A 23,303-nucleotide genomic window follows, 5' to 3' on the forward strand; every position below is an offset into this window, starting at 1 on the left:
CGGTGTCTGGCACAACAACACACCCTACAAAGTAGTTTTGGTTTGGGTTTCACATTCTTAGTTTGATGTCATTTACTGAAGCAAAGAGTATTTAGTTTCATTTCCCCAGAGAAACCAGTAGCCAATCCTCTGACCCACCAAGATAAGAAATATGGAAATAGAATTCTTAAAATGAGATGAAATTTTTAAAGCTATTCTAGGGATTGGTTTATAGGGTTCCTATTTTCAATAGAAACACTTATGTTTGCTTCAATTTTAGTAATATTCCTAAAGGTTGATTATAATAGGAGATATCACTTGTATAGTATTTTAAGTTTCAAACTAAACATTGATTCTAACAGGAAAAATTATGAAAGGAGATCTGTGTGATTGAGCAATTAATTAGTCTGAACACCAAGAAGGGAAATTCTATTTTAAACAGAGGTTATTATTTTTTGAAGATGGAAAGAGCAAACAGCATGTCAGAAGTCATTTGATCCCATTTGAATTTCAAGCATCCAAGTTTATCTTTCATTATTAGAAAAAGTTTGTAAATAAAAGGTTTATCTATAAAGTGAATTTTTTTCAAGAGATTTGCAAACTTTATATTAGCAAGTTCAGGTTTTCTCTTTTTTTAAGGTTCTAGTTTTCTTAAATCAAAGAACTTTCCATAAGAATCTTAATGACTGACCAATCAGAGCAATTTCAATAAAGGGGCTCTTACCTCTCACTTTATCCCATGGCCTGCTTCTCTCCGGTGATGCTGGCCTGGACTGCAAGCTCACAAGAGAATGTCTCTCCACTTTCAAAAGATCACTTTTCCACTTGTCCACATTCTGGGGTTTTCAAAACCTTATTTCTCAGATGACAACAATGATAAAGTTGTCCTTGAAAGAGATTTTATAAAGTTCTAAGAATTCTCCTTTCCGGCCTGGCCTCAGGCTGTTCAACATCACCAGAGCATCTGTAACAGGTGATGGGGCAACGATTGGCAGAGGCCGTCAAGACTGGCCATATCAAGCCGGGTAGATTTACAAGACCAACTGTTTAAAAATACACTGCCCTGATTTTCTGTGGCCTCTTTCAGGTTCAGGCCAAGAGGCTGACATTTACCCCACCACCTCTGACACTTCTGTGCTTACACAATAATACTGACCTATGAGAATGATGGAAGCAGGTCTGGCCAACATGGGGCCTTACCTTCTCATCAAGAGAAGACATTGTCTTGTGAAATCTGGCCTCCTGAGGGACCGTTGGATTCATTGGAATTTTTATCTGGAGTTATTTTTATAAAGTATAACTTTAAAATGAGCCTTATTTAATCTGCTGAGAACCTTTAGTTAGAAAGATGAGGGGCAGCTAGGTGGCACAGTGGATAGAGCACCAGCACTGGAGTCAGGAGTATCCGAGTTCAAATCCGACCTCAGACACTTAGTGATTACCTAGCTGTATGGCCTTGGGCAAGCCACTTAACCCCATTGCCTTGTAAAAACAAAATTTAAATAACAATTTCTAAAGAAATAAAAATAAAAAGATGAGAGGCAGTGTGGTACAGGACTGAATTGACTTAGAAGAGGAAGACCTGGGGTCGAACTCTTCCTCTGATCCAACTTAACTGTGTGACCCTGGGCAAGTCACTTTTCACTGCCTCCCATAACACTCGAAGACTCTTAAGTTGTAGAACAAGTACCTATCTATATTGGTAGAGATATTCCCTGTCAGATAGGTCTGGTTAAAAAAAAAAAATTTAGTTCTCAATAACTCCTCATATTCTTTTTCTAATAACGAGGACCTCCAAGGGGCCAGAAGTCAAAGGTAGCAGAGAGTAGCAACCGGCTAAACATGTTAGGCTTTGGACCCTTGGAACCACACATTTCAACATTAATTTTACAGCTATGAAAATTGTCTTTCTAGGTTCCATAGCAGTCCCATTCCCTGGCTATATACATTTCTATATTGTCCTTCCCTTTTCAAACAACTAATAATAGCTTCAAGCTTTTCAAAGCACTTTGTATTCATTATCTCAGTTGATTTTATTAAAAATGATATTTAATTAGTGCCTTCTGAAAGCCTTTTGCAGGCATCAGTCCCCAAAGGAAAGCTCCAGGTGGCAAGTATCAGTTCTGTGGATGTGCAGATTCTTGACTCTGCCCCAGGTTTCCCAAGAACAGGCTGAAAGGCTGTCCCCAGAACTCTCCTGAGGAGGGGATTGCTTTTTTGACTTTGGAGGAAAGGACCCAGGAGGCAAGGGCACAGCAATTGTCCCATATCCCCAAGCAGAAAATCTATTACTGTTGAGTTTGGTTTTTTTAATAGTTTCAGAACAATCTACTTCAAGGAGGGAAAGGATTAATTTAGGAGAAAAGGGTCTGAGCTTGGGCCAGGACTTATCAAGATATTGGGTAGAGATTGGAGCCTATGGCTAAGACTTTGGAATGGCCTGCCAGTGCCTGGGGTCTAAAAAGGAGCTATAAGTCCAGTCTGTAAGTAGGGGGCTGGAATCATAAGAGAGGGGATCATGGAATCATGAGATCTCAGAAGAACCCAGACTCAGAGAGAGAGAGAAATAGAGTCCAAGAAGGGAGATCTTGCTCCCAGCCAGGTAGGTCAGCCTGGAACTCAAGGGCACTAGAAAGCAGGATCATGAGGGCCCAAGGTAAATAAGGAATAGATTTGGCATCCTGAGCCAGAGGAAAGATGCACATTTCTAGAGTTAACTCCAATGACCCCGAGGGCCAGTCATGTCTTCCATGTGACATTCCCTCCCACAATGCATCTGATTCCTTATTGTTGGTGGCCTCTCGCCTTGGTCCACCTGGGAGTTGACTGCCTGACTCTCTGAGAACTTTCCTCTCTTTTCTTGGACATTTGGTCAATGCCCGTGGGGCATCCACCAGTCGTCCCTTTCCTCTTACTCCAGGACCAACCCATCCTTTTGCTGAGGCATCAGGGGTCTGGCAATCCTACTACTTCTATGGGATTTCCAGTCTGTGATGGTCCAGCTAGGGCTGTGAAGCCCCCCAGTTGTCTCTGTTGGCCCTGACTGGCCTCCATATGGTTTTTTAGAAGACAGCCCATCCAATACTGGGGTGATTCACTGATAAGCCTTTATTCCTGGGAACATGCCCAGACAACTTTTAGTTTCCCCAAGAGAATCTAGAACTCTCTCTCTCTCTCTCTCTCTCTCTCTCTCTCTCTCTCTCTCTCTCTCTCTGCTGAGTTTCAATTCTCATCCTAGGGCTCTGCCCATTTGTGCTTTCAGTCTGACTGGACCTCCTTCTGCAGGCCATCTACCCTCATTTCATAGTCGAGACAGCGGACAATCCTGGAGTGCTTAGCTCTCAGCAGTGTTGTTATCCTTATTCATCCAGTTTACTCTCCCTGTATCTAGACAGGACAAATTCTTGAAAAGTCTCTTGGCGGTCAGAGAGGAAGCTTCACAGAGTTTCAGGGCTTGGCCCAAGTGGCACAGTAGAGACAGACAGACACCCCATGCATCACAAGCCCAATCTGCCAAAAAGAACTTCCTTCAGAAGATGGGACTTGAGCTGAGACTTGAGAGAAACCGAGGGACCAAAGGAGGAAAGTGTGAGGAATACAAGTTAGTCCCTAGAGAAAAACCAGGGTCAGGAGTCCTACAGGGAAAATTGACTCCACTGTTGGAGGGCCACTCATCGCACTGAGACCCCAGACCTTCTACTGGTGCAATGAGCAATTCTGCCTCTCTTCCCTCCCCAGGTTCAACTCCCTGTGAGGCACAGGCATCTCATCCCTGCTCCCCCTAGGATCAGGACTGCCCACTTCAGCTCCATTAACCCTTTTCATTGTTTCTGTACCTGTCCCACCTACCAGATGATAAACTCTTTGAGATTGGGCCTTGTCATATCTGCCTTTATGCCTCAAGGTGCCCAGCATCTGGCCCTGCCCATAGTAAATAAGTAGTGAATTCCTATGAGCTGAATTCTGACTGTGTTCCTGTGGTTATGAACAACAGACCAGCTCATCCTTCCTAACCATTGGTGGCCACTTCACAATCCAAGCAACGAAGACTGAAGTCTAGAATCCAAGGAATGTCAACATTATTCAGAGAGACTAGGAAGAACAGTTGTGATTTTACCTTTACAAACATAAAGGTTTACTTGTTCAAGGTATCATGCTGTAGCCTAGAGATGTACAAAGTCATCCTTGCCCCCAAGAAGCTTCCAATCTAAGAGAGAATCCATCCCAGGGAAATCAGACCAAAAGCCAAATTGACTTGGTATTTCCCTAGAATTAGTGGCTAAACTGGTTAGCTCCTGGCTTGTTTATTGTTAGGATTTTCTCTTGGATTTCTCTCCTCTGCCCTTATGGTGTTTCCATGCTATTTTTTCCATTTCTTCACCCCATGGAGTAAGGTCATATCACAGTCTTGAAAAGGTCAAGTCTGCTGAAACCCATTTAAATCACAAATAAGTCTGGCACTTCTCTAGATTCTCAAGAGTGACTTTAAACTGAGATATGATTTTTCCTTTTCACCTCTCTGGTACTACTGATACAACAAAATCCTAAAATTAAAATCAATCCAAAACAAATTCACATTTTTCCCTATGAATTTTTTTTTGGGGGGGGGGGAGAAGAAGATTTACTCTAAATTTTAGTGGACAACAAACAATATTAGAAACTTTTTCCAAAATGTAACACTTGAAGTCATAGAAAATATCTCTATTTCTAGAGTTGTGGAAAGTTTTTATTTCCAATGGCTAATTTTAATCAGTATATAGTTTACCCTACTTCTTTCTCTTCAGTGTTTTATGTAGCAGGCTTCCTCATTGTCTCTACTAAACCCAACCAAAAATAGATGATGTCCAGTTTGGGCCATCTCTAGTAAAACCTGGACTCATGTTAAGTAGGTATAAGGTGCATGCTCTGAGTGACCATTTAAGACCAAACCAGGAAGTGTTAAGATGCATTTTGAGTATGAAGGAGGCCTAAGTATGTCACCCATACCTTTTTCTTTTTTTCTCTTTTGCCATGATTTATCACCTGAAATAATCCAGAAGGTCGGATAGCTGAGACATGAATAACCAAGAGTACGACATACTTGTGAAAATGGTGGGTATCTAAAATGTTTCCAGTTCTATTTCTCTTTTCTGGAGCCTTCTCGCTTTTAACTTAAAAGGCAGATTGATCACAAGAGTTGTGTTTTATGCACATTTATCCAGACTGCTGCTTTTCCTCTTTTCTCATAGAAGCCAAGATGCTGGCCAACAGCCAGTGGTTGGGTAAGATGTCTTCTGGTTGTCTTTGTTGTTCAATAACTGTGTGCAAATCTTCCCAGTTTTAATTCAACTGCAAAGTTCTCTTTTGTACTTTTGATTTAAACTATCATCCTAGAATGAAAATGCCTCCTTGTCTTCTAAGGATCACAGTTTCCTACAGTGTTTGGCAGGCCTCTTAATCTTTTACATATAATATAAAACGGCAGGCATGGCATCACCTGGCTTTCCCTCCCCAGGCCCAAAATGCTAAAATCAGATTTTGACAACAACAATGTCCTGGGCTTCAGAGTCCCCACCACCACCACCACTATTTCCCCTCAATCTCTACTCCATTTCCTACCTTGACAGGTTTCTCTTTTTTTTTTCTTTTTTGACATTTAAGTACAAAGGACAGGATAGGAGGAAACACGGTAGAGTAGAGAATGTGCTTGGGCAGGGGAGAGGGAACAGGCATTTATTAAACATCTACTTGGTAATGAATACTTTACATTCATTTCATTTAGTCCTCACAACAGCCCCAGGAGTGGGTGCTATTGGGATTCCCATCTTATGGTTGGGGAAACTGAGGCAGATAGAGGTGAAATAACTTGTCCAAGGTCACAAAGCTAGTAATCATCTGAAGTTGGATTTGAGCTCAGGTCTTCCTGATTCTAGGCCTGGCACTCTAACCCTGGTGCCCCCCAGCTGCACTATACACTAGAGTCAGAACTTGGTTCTTGCCACTGGAGTGACAAGTCTCTTCATCCATTGAGCCTCGGGTTCTAACTGGAAAATTAGGGAGTTGGACTAGATGACCCATTGGATCTGTGATTCTAGAGATGCAGAGGACAGTGGCAGGTGGGGAAGTCCAGAATGACCACTCAGGATGGTGCTTGAGCTGAATGGGAAGAGAAGGAAGGAAGGTATTTTACAAGGCAAGGTAAGGACAGGTGTGCTATTTATGAGGAACAAGAAGGCCAGTGTGACTGAGCCAGACAGGGCAGGAAGGGGGGTGATGAATGGATAGTTCACAGAATGTAGGAAGGGGGATAATAAATGAATGAATCATAGGAGTTCTGAATGAATGAATCATGGAGAGCTGAAAGAGGGGGAATGAATGAATGAATGAATGAATGAATGAACCAAGATGGGTAGGGAGGAGAATAATGATCTATTGAATCATGGAGGAATGAATGAATGAACCAAGATGGATTGGAAGGAGGATGATGATTGATTGGACCATGAAGGATCAGAAGGGGAGAATGAATGAATGAGTGGACAGATGGGTTGGAAGGAGGGAATGAATGAATGAAGCTTGGAAAGCAGGAAGAGGAAAATGAATGAATGAATGAATGATTCATGAAGGGCAGGAAGGGAGGTGATGAATGAAGGAACCATGGAGGGCTGGAAGTAGGAGAGTGAATGAATGAACCATGGAGGGCAGGAAGGAGAATAATGCCTGAATGAACCTTGGAAGACTGACTGGAAGGGGAAAATGAATGGATCAATAAACAATGGAGGCCTGAAAGTGGGGGAATGAATGAATGAATGAACCATGGAAGGCAAGAAGGGAGGTGATGAATGAACCATGAAGGGTTGGAAGGGAATGTGTAAGGGACCTGCCAAAGTAGCCTGGGGCCAGAGTGCAAAGGGCCTTCAGGACGAGGAGTCTTTGTCTCTTCCTAGAGTTGGCACTAGCAGCCAGGGAGATGCTTGAGAAGGAGGGTGGCCTTGTGGAAGCTGTTTGGGGGGGGGGGGCGGGGACAGCAGGAAAGTCCTGAGGCAGGAGGCCAAAGCATGGTCCAGGTGAGGGCCCGAGCTGGGGGTCAGTTATGGGAGGAGAGAGAGAGATTGTAGAGGAAGAAGAAGCGAGATGGGGGTTAGCCAGGATTGGATTGTGGCATGAGCATTCTCTGCCTTGTCTGGAGGCCCCTGATCTGGCAGTGTGGCTTTCATTGCTTGCAGTAGCTTGGGAGTGTGCTGAAGCTGTCCCCAGGGTGAGGCCTATGGCACTCCTGGGGTCCAAGTCTCTAGGTCTCTGCAGCCTGCCCCTCCCAAGCACTAAGTCCATGGGGAGTGCAGTTCTTGGTGCAAGCCTACTGGAGATCCCACAGGAAGTGCCCAGACCCAGGACAGTGGGCTCTCCCCAGCCCTGCTCTACTCACCTTACTTGCCTAAGCATAACAGGAAGTCCTGGGGATTCTCCCAGCAGACAGTTCTGCCCCTCTTAGAACCTACCTGAGGGTCCACAAGTGAAGAAAAAAGTAGTATAAATACCAAAGCCCAGAAGGCCCTATCCTCTGGAAGCCGTAGTCTAAGGGGAAGGCAGTCCCTCATATGGGAAAAGGATGGCTGAGGGGAGGGAGGGGGGAAACACCATTGGGGTAAGTTGTGGTCCTGACCAGTGGGGCAGGAGGACAAGGTCTATGCCCACTTTGGGGGCACAAACATGTTGGGGGGAAAGGAGCTATTCTCCCACCACAATCATTTAACTATGAGTTCTGGTTCTCCCTTCCTTTCCTAGGAAAATTTCATTCTCTTCAAGAACTACCATTTGCAGGTACCTCCTTCTCCAGGTACCTAAATTTTGTCCCCCCAGGCCAGCCTTGTTGTCCCCTTGGGGCCTCTACTGCCCCCAGATTTCAGTCTGTGGGCTCTTTCCAATGTCAGCATTGCTGGATCTAGAAAGGACTATCTGGTCTCATTGCCTCCTTTTCTCTCTGAGACCTAAGGAAGGAAGATAATTTGCCTGAGGTGGCCCAGGCTCTCTGCCAATCACAGACCCAGCACTGCCTATCGATGGCGCTCACCCCTGGACCCCCAAGCAGAACAGGGCAGGGATGTCAGACCCTCAAGAGAACTGGATGGGGCCCTGGAGGTCTTGGCATCCAGTGGTCTCATTTTGCCATTGAGGAACTGAGATTCAGAGAGCGGTGCTAATTTGCCCAAAGTTACCCAGACAGAAGGGGAACCCTGATCTTCTGGACTCCCCACTGCACCCACACTGCCTCTCAAGATAGATCTCAGTGATAATCCTGCTCTAGCCCCCAGAATGCAGCCCTTCAGTTCCCTTGGAAATATAGGGACACCCTCCCTATCCTAAAACTTGCAAATAGCTGGATGACAAAATTTAATTGTAGGGAGGGAAATAAGGCTGTATCAATAAGAAGACAAAACTTTAGCCCCCTCTGTAGATAGCCAGTAACCCCAGAGACAGGAAAAACCAAGCTACTTCTCAAGGGCCCCTGTGCCAGGAGCCCCTGGCCCCCAAGACCTGCTCTGACCCAGGGTCCTCTGGCAGCAGAAGGGGCTTGAGCTCCCATTTGTTGCTCAGAATCTTCCCAGCCAGACATCAACCCTCACAGCATCTTGGACAAGGCAAGGACAAATCTCTGAGGTTTTGCTGTGTTTTGTTCTCATTCCAAATCAAGATAGAACTGTCAGAATCTTCCCACCTCTCTAGGCAGCCCCCCCAAAAGCTCTCTACTTCTTTCCCCTGATTTTCACTCTCTTCTAATTAGTTCTAGGCCCTCCCTAGAGTAGGACTGGGGGGAGAAGGGAGGTGGGAGCCTTCACTGCCAAAGGGAAAAGGGAAATCCCAGCAGGCTCCCCTTAAATTAGAGCTGTCAGTGACATCTCCAAGAAGGCTCTGGAAGTTATATCTGTAGGGTTCATTAGATGAAAGAACCAAATAATGTGCATCTCCTCCAAGAAAACAGAAATCAGCAAGTAAGGACAGAAGACAGTTGGCCTTCTCCATCAAGAACGTTGGCATCAGAAAAGGGAGGGCAAGATTCTCCAGAGAAGCCCTTAGAAGTTTATGTGATTCCCCCGTTCATTTAACCACATTAATGGAGAGACTCAAACCAGAGATGATTTTAAAAAAAAAAAAGAAGAAATCTGTTTTTTAATGCACGGCTGTGTATGATTTTTGACAGATTGGTTTTTCCAATTATGTTTTTCTTGAGTTGCATTCAGTCTTCTCATTCACTGAGCACATATCAGTTGACAAAGAAACTGAATCTTCATCATAAAGAGACAGCCCAATTATGCACGGTAGGCAGAGGGGGGCAAACAGAATTGAGATGAAAAACCGACTTTTGCTAACTCTGAGGAGAGCGCCATGTCAAATGGCTGGAATAGCCTTGCGAAGATGGATTGCTCTACAGTGGCTTTCTTTCTGGTCGTGAATGTGTTCATGCCTTTACAGGGAGCCTCCGTGATGGCCTTCAGGGCCACATACCTGATATTTGTTCATGCAGCTGTAGCCAGATGCTGACACCTGACCTCTGGTTTGGATCTGTATGTTAATTAGTGAAATTAGCTAAGCCTGGCTCCTTTCCTGGAACGAGGGAATGAGTTTTCCAGATGGCTCCAAGATTTACAGGAAATGCATGGTTTGGTTTTACTTGGTGGAAGAATTATCCAAACAATTCTTTCATGGGATTTAATCCTTTAAAAAATCCTATGGGAGGATTGTTTTCTCTTCATTAGAAAGCTCAGAAAGTTGAGTCCATCTTATAATTTCAAATGATAAAGATACAAATAATTAAAGATACTCTCCTTGATAATCAATCTAATGCACCTTTATCAAACTTATAATGGACCTAGTGTTGTGGTGGGCATCAGGAAGAGCTGACCTAAATCTCTCCTCAAATGCTAGTTGTGGGGTCCTGGTAAGTTATGGAAACTCCCTAGCCTCTGTTTCTTCATCTATAAAATGGTAGGTGAGGACTCAATGGCATCCCTTCAGGTCTCCATCCTCATTTTTATCCTTCTTGACCTGGTGCTATTGACCTTCCTCTGCTCCTGGGTATTCTCCTCTCTCTGGGTTTTCTCTGTCAACCCTCTCTTTCCCCCGTGCGACCCTCACCTCTCCTCCCACACTTGTACCTGGACCCTCTTCTCTCCCTAGCCTCCTGAGTGATGTCAGCGCCTCCATGAGGTTCATTTTCATCTCTCCACACAACTCTTTGATCCACAGACTATGTCTTTGTTTCTTCCCTCAGCTCTGGTTGCACATCACGAGCTTCCCTTCAGACTTCAGGAACTGGGTGTCCTAGCTCAAAACCAGACGCGTCCCTAAGACCCAGGCTTTTTCTTCTAGGGGCAGTGGCATCCTTCCAGTCACTCAGCCCCTCCTCACATAAACAATCAGTTCTGATCCCATCATCCTTCCATATCATCTTGAATTTTCCTCTTCTCTCGGACAGTCATCTTGCCTGAATGTTTCAACAATCTCCCAAGTGGCGCCCCTGCCTCAACTCTGCATCCTCTCTAGTCTTTACCTGAAGCACTGGTTTGACCATGGTATCATCCCTCTGCTCAGTAAACTCCAAGGACTCCCTGTTACCTCCACAATCAAATAGGAGTCTTTCTTGGAGGCATCTGAAGTCTCTGACAACCTGATCTCAGGATCTTTTTCCATTTCTTATTCATGATTCCTCTTCATCCAGTCTATGATCCAGTCAAACTGTTTTGTTGGCAATGTTGAAGTCTCTCAAGATCCCTCATTTCCTTTCAAATTAAATGTCACCTTCTCTACTAGTCCCTCCCCCCCCCTCAAAAAAAGATTGATTTTTGTTTACTTATGTGCATGTCACCTCCTTCAACAAAATATAAACTCCTTGAGCCTTGAGGTTAGCAAATAGATGCTTTTTTCAGAGTTCATGATGAAGGGAGGCCAGGGACTGCCTCAAAAATGGTGCCAGATGTTTGCCTACATCTGGTACAAAAGGAAAAGATGAAGAGAAATTTGACAAAGATTCTCCAAGTCATGTCAGCAAACAGTGAACCATGAAGACTGGCAAGAGGTCATTGGGAACTAGGATTTGGAATGAAAAAAAGGGAAAGAAGCCATGGGTTTATATGTTAATGAGAACATAAGTCCAAATAGCCATCTTTCCTTTGAGCATTCGGGGTTCTGGCTCACTTTGTGTCTTTTTTCCCATAAGGAATGAGGAGGAACATTAACCAGAACCATCCCTGTGGATCACAGTTAGGAGACTGTCCACAGAACAATAGTAATAGTTTCTGTAGCATTTTAAGGTTTGCATAGCACTTTATATCATTTATCTAACTGGATACAATAATTCTATGAGGTGAGAAGTGTTGTCATTTTATAGATGAAAAACTGAATACTGCCATTTAAACACTGAGGCATCTTCTGAGTAACATTATTGTCCAATTTTAAAATTACAGTTATAGTTATAGTGATGGGGAAATAACTGGCATTAATTTCTCTATACTATTTTATATTCCTGGGGCAGCTAGGTTGCATAGTGGTCAGAGCACTGGCCCTGGAGTCAGGAGGACTTGAGTTCAAATTTGGCCTGACACTTAATAATCACTGTGTGACTTGGGGCAAGTCACTTAACCCCACAGCCTTAAATAAACGAAAAAAATATTTTATGTTACTGCTATTAGTCATTTAGTTCACAGTAATAGGGATTGATCAATGTACTTGTGTAAGTGAAGCTAAAAATGTGGTGGGTTTTTTCCCTTTTGGGGGGCTTGTAGTGTTGGTGCCAATAAGCTCCATGGCCAGTGGCCAACAGACCCTGCCCTTGCCCCTTGTGGCTGCCCAGGGTCCCTTGGCTTCCATGCAGATCAAGGGTCTCTAAGAAGAGAGCTGGAAGTGAGGCCTGGGATGGCCTGGGCTGAGCCCCTTCTTTTACCAAGGAGGAAAGCAATCCCCTCAGCCGAGGCCTCGCAGGGAGCAAGCTACGGAGACAGGACTTGAACCCAGGTTCTGAACCTCCAGGTTTATCATGTTTATTAAAAAGTGCTGGAACGTTTTAACTGCTTCTGCTGACTCGGTGAGCAGGGGGTGTGACTGTGTGGGAGAAAAGGGAGACAATATCATCAGAAAAAGGGATTTAGAGAGTGATGACCCTGGTGGTGTGGGCATGCCCTGGGCGAGCTTTGGGAAGGTTGCAGCGCCCTGTGGCACAGCCCGGCTCTCGTCTTGGCCACATCCCAAACCTCAGCCTGTAATCTGGCTCTGGTCACTCTTCCCAGAATCTTCCTTGTTCTCTCCCAAGGCCTGGGATAGGACGCTGTCCACAGTCAGAGGGCGAGAAGAGGAACATGTGCGGGTCGGCCTCCCATAGCCGGCAGCCTGCCCCCCCAAAAGTGCTGGGCTCCTAAAATCAAAGGTGCTCTTTAGCTTTGAAGCTTGCCCTCCACAATCTTGACTTCCCCTCACAGCCTCCCTGGACACAGGGACCTTTACCCCCTAGTTGGGCTTAAGGGCCTTGCCAGGCCCAGCCCTCCAGGGGTCTTCCCGACTCCAGCCTGGCCCTCTGCCCGTGGTCCTCCTTATCCTGACATCCAGAGGCAGCCCAAGAAGGGACCTCAGAGCAGCTCACCTGAGCCTCTCATTTTACAGTTGAGGAAACTGAGGCTTGGGCAAGTTGGCCCAGCCCAATTTGAGTTCCAAATGGCAGAGTTGGGTTATGACCAGGGTTGGGGCTTGTCCCCCTCCATTCTCACCCCCCCAAAAGGGGTAAAAAAGGGTTTCTGTCTTTTCTCCAGCACCGTGGACCTCACCACCCATTGTTTCTGTCCCACAGACACCCAGAGGGTGTGTTTCTTCTGTCTCGTGAGTCTGGAGGTTGCCTGCCCATGATTCAATGCCCTTCAGGCCTGGTCCAGGCTCAATGCCCCCCCAGATTCATAGCAGCATTGATAAATAAACTGATTATCTTGGCCCACATCTGCAGAGGATCTGAGGCCAGCCTGGCTTTTTCCTTTAAGCTGTTTCCAGCCCGAATCTGAGCTTTTCACTGTCAGGGAGCCCGCCCCAGGGCTGGTTCATCCTGGATGATGACAGAGACCCTAGGACTCCCTTGACCAGATTCTGCCTTAAGTCAATCCTCCCGTGTCTGCCGCTGTCTCCACAGCCAGAGAGAGACATTGCCCAAGGCACCCGCCTGTGACGAAGCACCTGCCTGGTCTGGCTGGAGGAAGAGATCAGTCAGTCTCTGTGCTTGAAAATGAGACAGGGACCGCTCAGAAAATGGCCCGTGACTGGGAACAACAGAAGAGGATGAAATCGGGGAGGCTGGAGCCCACCCACCTCCTACCTCTGCCATCCCAGAGCTCCCGCATGGCCCCGCCCTCCTCCAGCTGGGGTGGCCTCAGTGGGCACCAGGGTCAGGGGCCCAGCGGGCACTCCCCTCCAAAGACAGCCACCACTCCCAGGCCCAGTGGGCGAGCATGACTATTCTTATCACAGTCCAGAGAATGGCCCCTTCCCTGCTGCCCCTGAAGGACAGGACAGACCTATATCTTTGCTTTTCCACTTCTCCTTTCCACAGGTTGGGGGGCGGGCAGAGCCTGGCACAGTCTTGCCTGGGGAGCAGAATATAATGAATAGTGAACATGCCACCCTCCCAGCCCCAAATGTCTGTATGCAGCGGCAGCTGATGGAGCAACAACAGAGGCTTGAGGATGTGGGACGGGGGCATGGGGGGGGGGGGGACTGGACCTGCTCTCAGTTCAGATCCTCCCACAGACACCCTTTGGCTCTGTGACCTTGGGCAAGTCACTGGGTCTCTGAGCTTAAACTTTCCACATCTCTAAAATGGAGATAATGGTCATAGTAATAGTAGCTAATATTTTGAGAGGTTGGCAGAATGCTCTACCAAAATGATCTCATTTGATCCTCGCGCTAACCCTAGGAGATGGAGATCATCATCATCACTATCATTATCATTAGCATTGTTATCATTATCAGTATAGTTCTCCATTTTACAGATGAGAAAACTGAGGCTGAGAGAGGTCCAGCTAGTGGACTTGAGCTCCAGTCCTCCTGATTCTAGGTCCTTTCTGCTTTGCGTATTCTGTCTCTCGATCCTCACAACAAAAAGAGGGGAATACATTATTGTCCCAATGAGGAAATCAAGCCTGAGAGCGATTCAGTGACTTGTCCAGGGCCTTCCAGCCAGTGAGTGTTGGAGCCAGATTCAAACTTGTGTCTTCCTGACTCTAAATCCAATAATCTCTCCAAAGACAGAGATGAAATGACGTCTAGACAGCATTTTGCAAACCTTAATTCTAGTCAGACTTCTGAGTCTGGGGATAGTCCACGAAAGTACGAGTTGTCCTTTTATCATTCCTGTAGGACAGGGTTTGAAAAACATCTTGATCATCCTGAGCATCATTCTGAGAAGGGGTTCCCCGGGCTGCGCAAGGGGTCGGGGGCACAAAATGAGAACCTAGCTCTCAAAGGAGAAACAGCCCCTGAGCAGCAGAAGGGTCAAGGGGATCTGCCACAGACCACCCAGGCCTGTTGTAGGCCCAGGGTCCCAGGACTGCCCCTTGGGTCTGCCTTGTCACTTCTGTTATCTTTTCTGCTTGAAAGAATACAAGGATTGCTCCAAAGGGGAAGAGAATAGAAAACATTGGGGAAGCAAAGTGTGGGGGTTGGGGGCCACAAAGTTGGGGCCCAGAATGGAAATGGAAGAGCCCCATGTGGGGAGGGGGCTGGGGGCAAGAGGGGGCAGGAAATGACGAGACTGAAAGGGGCTCTCCAGAGCATCCAGGCCTATAGGGAGAAGGGACGGGTGACAATTTTCTTGCTGAGGAGTGACACGCAGGGAGGGGGCCTCTGATTTCTGGGAACAGACCCATCTGCCAGCCCTGCCCCCTTGAGGTTCTTCTCCTGTGGGGAAAATGTGCAGCCAGAAAGAACCAGGAAGGGAATGGCAGCCCCTGGGAGACTGGTTAAGAGCATCTAGTCTTGTCTCTGGGCCCTCGAAGGCCAAGGTTTGGGGAAGGGACCTGCAGGTTGAGAAGACAGCATTTACAGACAGAATTTATGGGCCACACTCTAGGACATGAAATGATGATCTCTTGTCAGGAATCGGGTACAATTCCCATGGCCAGTAAAGATAGATTTTCCAGGAGCTTCCCTCATGGGTCAGTCCAACTGGTTCCCACTGAGAGCAGAGGGACAAGGGCTTCAGGGTTCAGAAGTCAGGGAAAATGTGAAATAAAACCGAAAAGAATCAAGTCTGGATAGTCAGCAAAGTGAGGGAAAGCAAGACCTGGTTAGATTGAAAGAAAATTCAACCTCTCAGTGTCCCTCAAGCTGCAGGAGGGCAGGACTGGACCACAGTAGGACCAAGGGAGAGTCTGCCTTAGTGGAGAGCTAGATAAAAGGGGTGACTGGCTGACCGACTCTCCATCCATCTCCATAAGTTGTAGCGTGAGACATAGAGAAGGAATGTTGGTGGAAAGGGAGAGGGAGGGTGTGCGAATCAGCCATGAATGGGGAACCTCAACACCTGGAGGGAATTCTCTCTAGTGATGGGGAGAACTTGAGCCACCACTGGGTAAAGCAGAGCCAAGGACTATGTTGGACACCCCTGGAGAGAGAAAGAGGCTAGAAGGGGCCCCCAACTTCTGGACCTGATGCTGTTGAAACTGAATTGGTGGGACCTTGGCAGGCAGGCCAGGCCTCTAAAGGGCCGATGTTGGGCAGGCTGAGGAAGACCTGGTGAGGTGGGGGATGTGGCCTGAGTTTGGGAAGAACAGTTTTCAGAGTTTAGAAAACTGAGGGCCTAAATGTTGCAGGGAAAGTGAACCCCAAGAGGGTTCAGAGCGACAGAAGGAAAGGGCTAGCTGGAGAGTTAGTGGGAAGGAGGGGCGCTCCCTGAGTTCTGAAGCCCTGGTCTGGCAGGAAGGAGGGCCTCTAGGAGGCTGGGGCCCCTCTGAGATGCCCTCATGGGAGGATGTGGTCAGGGGCCCCTCGGTGGGAGTAGACACGATCCACACCAGGGAGGGTACGCACATCTCCTCAGATTATTGGAGTGTTTGGGTGTAAAAGGGAGCACAAAATCAGAGTGAAGCATCTGCCCATAACAAGGAAAACAAACCGTCCTCCCAAAGAGTAAGAGGCAGGTGAAGGTTCTGTAGCTACACACATGTAACAGATGCATCCACGTGCTGGTGGACGAGCCCCAGGGCATCTAACTGCAGGCCGTGACTTGGCCAATGGTCATACTTGGTCCACTTGTCTTTCCTCAGTGGATGGCCATGCGTATGAATTTGTAATTTTATTCTATGAGAAAGGACCAGAGGGCACGAGCCCTTACTCCCTCTCTTGGAAGCACGTTAAGGACCCCAGGCTCCAAGGGGAGCTCAGTCATGTCTCTTAGTCTCCTGCTTTCCTATCCCTGCAGATGCCAGAATTCCAGAAGAGCACTGTTCACATCAAGAACCCAGCCAAAGTGGAGGAGATTCTCTGTGGCCTGATTAAGGGAGGAGCCACCAAACTCCAGGTGAGATGGGGCCAGGTTTCATCACCTTGTGATTAGAGGGTTGGGTAGGGAACTAAGCCAAGCAACCGGCTCCTCACCCTGAGATCCCAAAGTTCATCGGTATCCCTCAATGGGAAAAAAAGTAAAATATTAATAGACATGATTATCTTTGCTCTCAAAGGTGTAAAATTAACTAGATGCCAAAACAGTATTAAGCTCTTCCGGAAAGGAAGAAAGAGCCCAGGAAATGGGCTTCTACAAAGACACATCCAGAGGTGTTCAAGTCAAAGAAAACACATCTTGGTCGTTCTCATAACAGACCCAGTCCCTTGTCAAGGGGACAAGTGGAGCACACACACACACACACACACACACAGTCCTGACCCACATGGACATGCTCTTGTTTTGCTTCAGATTTATGACCACCAAGTTCTGAGCAAATGTTGGAAGGATCATTAAGCCTTGTCACTGGGGTCACCACTCTCCCTTTGCCCACTACTGTATTTAGATTCTTATTTTCCAAAGGCAAAGCTCAAGATTTCAATGTGTCCCACGGGTTGCTTCTCCCCCCAAAAAAAAATCCAGTTCAGATACATTTTTTATTGCCAGACTGAGTCATCTGAGAGGGTATCAGTTTAGCAACAAGGTGCCCACTTCAAATACCCCCTTAAGTTCTATTCTTGGTTTTTGTTTTTGTTTAGGTTTAGGTTTTTGCTAGGCAGTGGGGTCAAGTGGCTTGCCCAAGGCCACACAGCTAGGTAATTATTAAGTGTCTGAGACTGGATTTGAACTCAGGTCCTCCTGACTCCAGGGCCAGTGCTCTATCCACTGTGCCACCTAGCTGCCCCAGTTCTATTCTTGTTGATAAGACTAGGGACTGAGGTTGCCCTGGACCCCAAATGGTGTTCTCTGTCCCATTCCCCCCTCATACCCCCACATATAATCCATTTAGGCAAAGATTAACACTTCCAGGCCCTCCTTGAAGATGTGGATGGTCATCTCTATTCCACAGAGAAAGGGCTCTAGGAATGTACAGAGGGAGGGAGAAAGGACGATGCAGAACAGAAAGGAAACCAATGTGTTCAAGACTTTCATTGTAGTTTATGCTTTTCTTATTCCCCTTCTTTTACAGATAATTACAGACTTTGATATGACATTAAGCAGATTTTCCTACAATGGAAAAAGGTGTCCAACATGTCATAGTAAGTTGGGGTACATATGTTCCAAGGACTTTAATTATTCAGTCTAGGTAAAAATTTATTCCAGTACAATTAGTAAACCATGGCATGGGGGTGGGGTGGAGTTTAGTATGTAAATGTGATTTTTTTACTTCCTTTTGGAATATTTTGATAATAAGAAGAGACAATTATTTTTCCTTCATTATGTTAATGACCTTTTTGCATTTACAGTTAGGCCAAAAAGAGGTAACTGTAGGTGACCTTTGCCTCTGCATTTCCCAGAAGCACATGACTACATTGTTTAAATTTTAAAATACAATGCTCATTTATCCTTTTCCACTGAAAGTGTTGGGGGCAGAGTAGGGGAAGGGATGTATGATTGGACGTAAAACTGCAGAAGGCCATTGAGCTCAGTAATGGAAATCATCAGTTCCCAGTGTACATAGCTGACATACTGAGTGGAAGCTTCCATTGGAACAGTGCCCACAGAATATTTCTTTGTGGCATTTCATCTTTCTCAAAGATGGCATCAGACCCAACACCTGGAGAATTAGGGATTCACTGGATAATTATTTGGTTTTCTCTTTTTAGATGTCATTGACAACTGTAAGCTGGTTTCAGATGAATGTCGACAAAAGGTAAATGATAACTGTAATGATTGCCGGGTCATCATTTCTTTCTTTCTTTCTTTCTTTCTTTCTTTCTTTCTTTCTTTCTTTCTTTCTTTCTTTCAGGGCTTTTCTATAATTTATATTTTCTATACATTTAACCTGGTTTTTGGTCTTAAGTAGCCCATTTTATCATAACAGACCCATTACCAGGAGCTTCTTAATCGTGAGGACAAATCTCAAGAAGAGCAGAAAAGCACAGTTATCCATCTGTGCCTAAATATCTTGCAAAGTAAAACAAAACCATGTGGAAACTGGGTGATTTGGGGGCTCTTCTCCATATTGGGGGTATTCCTCGGTCCCTTCGGCATGTGGTAAATCCCATCTGTCCCCTCTCTTTGAAGACATAAAATATCATACAGAGGATTACAAAAACACCTAATTCTATTATATAAACTTACCAATTTTTTAAAAGAGCAAGTTAATAGACCCCGATATAAGAACCCTTTGCCTTAAAGTATCCAGAAAACTCCTCAGGTCTGTTTGGGTGTAGAAGACCTAGTCCCAAGACCTCAGTCTGAACCAAGTTTCCTATTAGTAAATGAAATCCTAAGGTTTTTAATGATATAATTTGATTTTTAAAAAGAGTTCCTGGAGTAAAAATCTTAACATGAAGGAAGAGAACCAGCTTTGGAGTAGAGCACATTGAAATATTGACCATATCAGGACCCCACTTAGCACAGTGTCTGTCACACAGTAGGCACTTATTCACTGTTTATTGACTAACCAGCTCACCTGCCCACAGATCACTTCACTGGGTGGGTTGGCTCTTCTCCATGCTTAGTGGATAATCGAATTTTCCTTGGCATTCCATGTTCTAAAGTCCATCTGTATGATTGTCTAGTATACATTGTTTTCTTTAGTCTTATAATAAGATAGATAAAACTCTAGGGTTCCCTTTCACAATTTATTTATTGATTCATTTCCAGTTATTCCAACTAAAGGAAAAATACTATGCCATTGAAATCGATCCAGACCTCACCATAGAAGAGAAATTCCCTTACATGGTAGAATGGTGAGTGGGGCCATTGGGGGAGAAACTGGGGGTGTGGGGAGGAGAAAAGGAAATTCCAGCCACAAGCAAAAAGATTTCCCCCATTTCAAAAAACAAAGGCTGAGTTCCTGTAGGGGCAGAGACTATTGCTATAAATACTGTGGTTTAATTTCTAATTGCATTGTTGCCTACCTGACATGGTAGGACTTCCCCTCCTCTGGTGAAGTCCCAGGGTCATTTCTACTTTATAGTAGTGGCACCTGTAGATAGGGGCAGTATAAATGCTTTGTGGACTCAGAACTATGTACTAATAGCCAGGGATACAAAAAGAGTCCAAAGTTGGTCCCAGCCCCTCAAGGAGCTCCCAGGCTAATGGGGAGATAACATGTAAACCACCTAGTTTAAACGAGATAAAGATACCTGAAAAATTAGAGCTCCTCTCATCAAGAAGGCCTTTTGGCAGCAAAGCAAACCTGCCTACAACTTCATGAATATGGAAAAGGACTTCTGGTTTGGTTTGGTTTTTTTACTGATCCAAACCTAACACCAAACAGCATCTTAAACTATAGTCATTGCTTTACATAAGACTCAACCTGGGGCAGCTAGGTGGTGCAGTGGATAGAGCACCAGCCCTGGAGTCAGGAGGACCTGAGTTCAAATCCAGCCTCAGACACTTAATAATTGCCTAGCTGTGTGGCCTTGGGCAAGTTACTTAACCCCATTGCCTTACAAAACTCTAGAAAATAAATAAACAAATTAATTAATTGAATGAATGAATAAAAGAAGACTCTCCCTTTAACCATATCAGTAATAACAATAATAGTTATTATATCATTATTATTATTATCATTATCATCATGTGTTCTAATAGCTGACATCTATATAATGTGTAAAGGTTTATAAATCATTTTATAAATATTATTTAATTTGATCCCCATAATAACTGTGGAAGGTAGGGGCTATTATTCTGTTCCTTTTACCATTGAGGAAACTGAGGCAGCCAGAGATTAAGTTCACCCAACTGGTGAACGTCAGAGGCTGGATCTGCAGTTGGGACTTCCTGACTCTAGGCTGGCATTCTCCCCACTGTACCTCAGGGACCTAAGAAGAAAGACCATAGGCTTGGTTCCTGATGATGTGTGCCTGTCTTGTCCCCAATGAAATCTGGTTGCCTGAGTTTTCAGCTTTCTTTTCTGTAAGAGCAGGGAGCCAGACCATGTAATTTTTAAGGTCTCTACCTACAAAAATGGGTTGTTTTCCTATGACTTTGATAACTTTTCTTTATCTTTTTAGAAGATAGAATAGTCAGAACCCCAGTGTTAGATGTAATCCTTAATTTCAGAAAACTCAAAGATAAATTGCTGGTCTAAGTAAGTCAGCCAGAAGAGCCAGTGCCCTGGCTTCTTGGATGGATGGCAGGTCTAGAAGTCCCAGCCAGGTGGAATCCCCAGGAGGAAGGAGGCCGGGGTGAGAGCTTCTTGTTGAGGAGCAGGGACTCCTCCCCTGGGGCCTCAGCAGGTCGGGGAAGGGCCCCCACAGATCATAGAAGTGAAAGGCAGGGCTTGCTTGTTCTTGGAGGTGGGGGAAAAGCTGCAGAGTCCACGCAGAGATTCTGAAGAATGAGGGATGGCTTGGCAGTAAGAGGGCAGAGCCATCTTGACATTTCCCCCTTTTTCCCCGAACCCTCAGGTATACAAAATCGCACACTTTGCTGGTGGAACAGGGGTTGCCAAAGAACAAGATTGGAGAAGTCGTGGAAGAATCTGATGTGATGCTCAAGTAAGCTTGGCCACCCCCTGCAAGGGTTGTCATTGGGAAAGTGGGACAGTGGCCTCTGGGGCTGCCAGGTCACCAAGTTCTCAGTGCTCTGGACTCTCTAGTATTTTCCATTGTCTCCCAGGATCCTCCAAGTCTACCGTCCTATCATCTGCCATGATGAACAGTTTTGTTTCCTCCTTGCCTTTTCTCATCCCTTCCCTTTCTTTTTCTTTTCTTATTGCTATAGTGGCATTTCTAGCACAGTATTAAATAATAATGCTGCTAATGGACATCCTTGCTTCACTGGGGATCTTACTGGGAAACCTTCAATTTTATCCCCATTACAGATAATGCTTTCTCTGGGTTTTAGATAAATATTACTTATTTTAAGAAAACTCCATTATTCTCTGCTTTCTAGTGTTCTTAGTAGGATTGGGTAGTGTATTCCATTAAAAGCTTTTTTCTGCATCTATTCATACAATCATGATTTTTGTTGTTTCTGCTATAAACAAGGTCTATTTCAAATATAATTTTCCTAATATTAAACCAACCTGTATACATCTCACCTGGTCAAAGTATATGAGCTATATTGCTATAATCTCCTTGCTGATGTCTGCATTAAAAGTTTTCTATCAGTATTCAATAGAGAAATTGGTTTGCAGTTTTCTTACACTGTTTTTGCTCTCCCTAGAACATAGACATATTTTGGTCATAGAAGAATTTTGGTAGGGCATTTTTACTTATTTTTCTTTTTTATATATAAAAAAAAGTATTTATCTTTAGCATTCTTTTCTTTTTTGAGTTCCAAATTTCTTCTCCCACTTCATTCTCCACCCTTGGAGAAGACAAGCAATATATCAATTCTACATGTGAAATCATGCAAAACATGTTTCTATCTTAACCATAGTGCCAAACAAAATGAAAAACTTCTATTTCAGTGTGATCAGAGTTCATCAGTTCTCTCTCTGGAGGCGGATTGCATTTTTCATCATAAGTCATTCGAATTGTCTCGGACCATTGTGTTGATCACAGAAGCCAAGTCTTTCACAGTGGGTCATCATGATGACATTCGCAATGATCTCACGCTTCTTCCCACTTTACTTTGCAACAGTTAATTTAGGTTTTGCTCTATTTTCCTGAAACCCACCCCCATCATTTCTCATAGCACATTCAATCCTATCTGTCACAGTCCTAGGCCATTACTTGTTCCCCAACTGAGGAGCATTCCCTCAATTTCCAATTCTTTTTCACCATAGAGAAAACTGCTATAAGTATTTTTTTACTTAGAGGTGCTTTTCCTCTTTCTTTGATCTCTTCACCATACATACCAATCATGACATTGCTGGATCAGAGAGTATGCCATTTTAGAGCCCTTTGGGCCTAATTCCAAATTTTTGGACCAGGGGCGGCTAGGTGGCACAGTGGATAAAGCACCAGCCCTGGAGTCAGGAGTACCTGGGTTCAGATCCGGTCTCAGACACTTAATAATTACCTAGCTGTGTGGCCTTGGGCAAGCCACTTAACCCCATCTGCCTCGCAAAAAAACCTAAAAAAAAAAAAATCTCCAAATTTTTGGACCAATTCACCACTCTACAAACATGATCTCTCTATTTTCCCTTACCCCCTCCACATTTGTCATTTCTGATAAGAATAAGGTAGTATCTCAGAGTTGTTTTAATTTGCGTTTTGCTAATTGGTGGTAATTCAGAGCATTTTTTTCATGACTCTAAATAGCTTGGATTTCTTCTTTGAAAATCGCCTGTTCATATCCTCTGACTTGTTATCCAGTTGAGGAATGACTTATTTTTACCAACATGACTGTTTCCTATATACAGACAAGGCTTCTATCAAAGAAACTTCCTGTAAACATTTCTTATATTACTTCGTTGTACCTTTCAGCAAAAAGCAGTTTTCCTGATTGTTTCTTTGAATTGTCTATTCTTGCCACCCTCACCATTTTTGCTTTACCCGTAGTATATTAGATTCTGCTCTAGACCTTTATTTTCACTCTCACAGCCTATTGTTGGGTTCTGGTTCCTCCTTCATTCTGTCTCCATTTCTGTTCTGTGGTGAGCTCATCCCATTCCCATTCACAGCTGGGATTCCTCTGTACTCCCCTCACTCCCATGGGCTTCTGGTGTCCCTCCTCCAAAGGCCTAGTTGGCTTCGACCGCCGCCTCCCTTCTTGTGCCCTCCATTTTAAAATCCTGCCATCCTATTTC

At 44.9% G+C, this 23,303-nt stretch overlaps 1 protein-coding gene across 4 annotated transcripts in view; it reads left to right on the top strand.

The window, feature by feature from the left end:
* NT5C3A (5'-nucleotidase, cytosolic IIIA) overlaps positions 1-23,303 on the top strand; it is a 71,642-nt gene that overhangs the window by 38,912 nt on the left and 9,427 nt on the right. For 2 of the 4 annotated variants that reach the window (XM_074198938.1, XM_074198937.1), the window contains exons 2-7: positions 5,016-5,070; positions 16,406-16,504; positions 17,616-17,685; positions 18,253-18,299; positions 19,259-19,344; positions 21,013-21,102. In XM_074198938.1, coding sequence (XP_074055039.1) covers positions 5,035-5,070; positions 16,406-16,504; positions 17,616-17,685; positions 18,253-18,299; positions 19,259-19,344; positions 21,013-21,102 — 428 coding nt within the window. In that variant the 5' untranslated portion in view covers positions 5,016-5,034. The remainder of the gene's footprint in view (positions 1-5,015; positions 5,071-16,405; positions 16,505-17,615; positions 17,686-18,252; positions 18,300-19,258; positions 19,345-21,012; positions 21,103-23,303) is intronic. The other 2 variants (XM_074198936.1, XM_074198939.1) reach the window with 1 other exon arrangement.

This window comes from Macrotis lagotis, chromosome 8, assembly GCF_037893015.1.
Source record: "Macrotis lagotis isolate mMagLag1 chromosome 8, bilby.v1.9.chrom.fasta, whole genome shotgun sequence".
Classification (NCBI taxonomy): domain Eukaryota; kingdom Metazoa; phylum Chordata; class Mammalia; order Peramelemorphia; family Peramelidae; genus Macrotis; species Macrotis lagotis.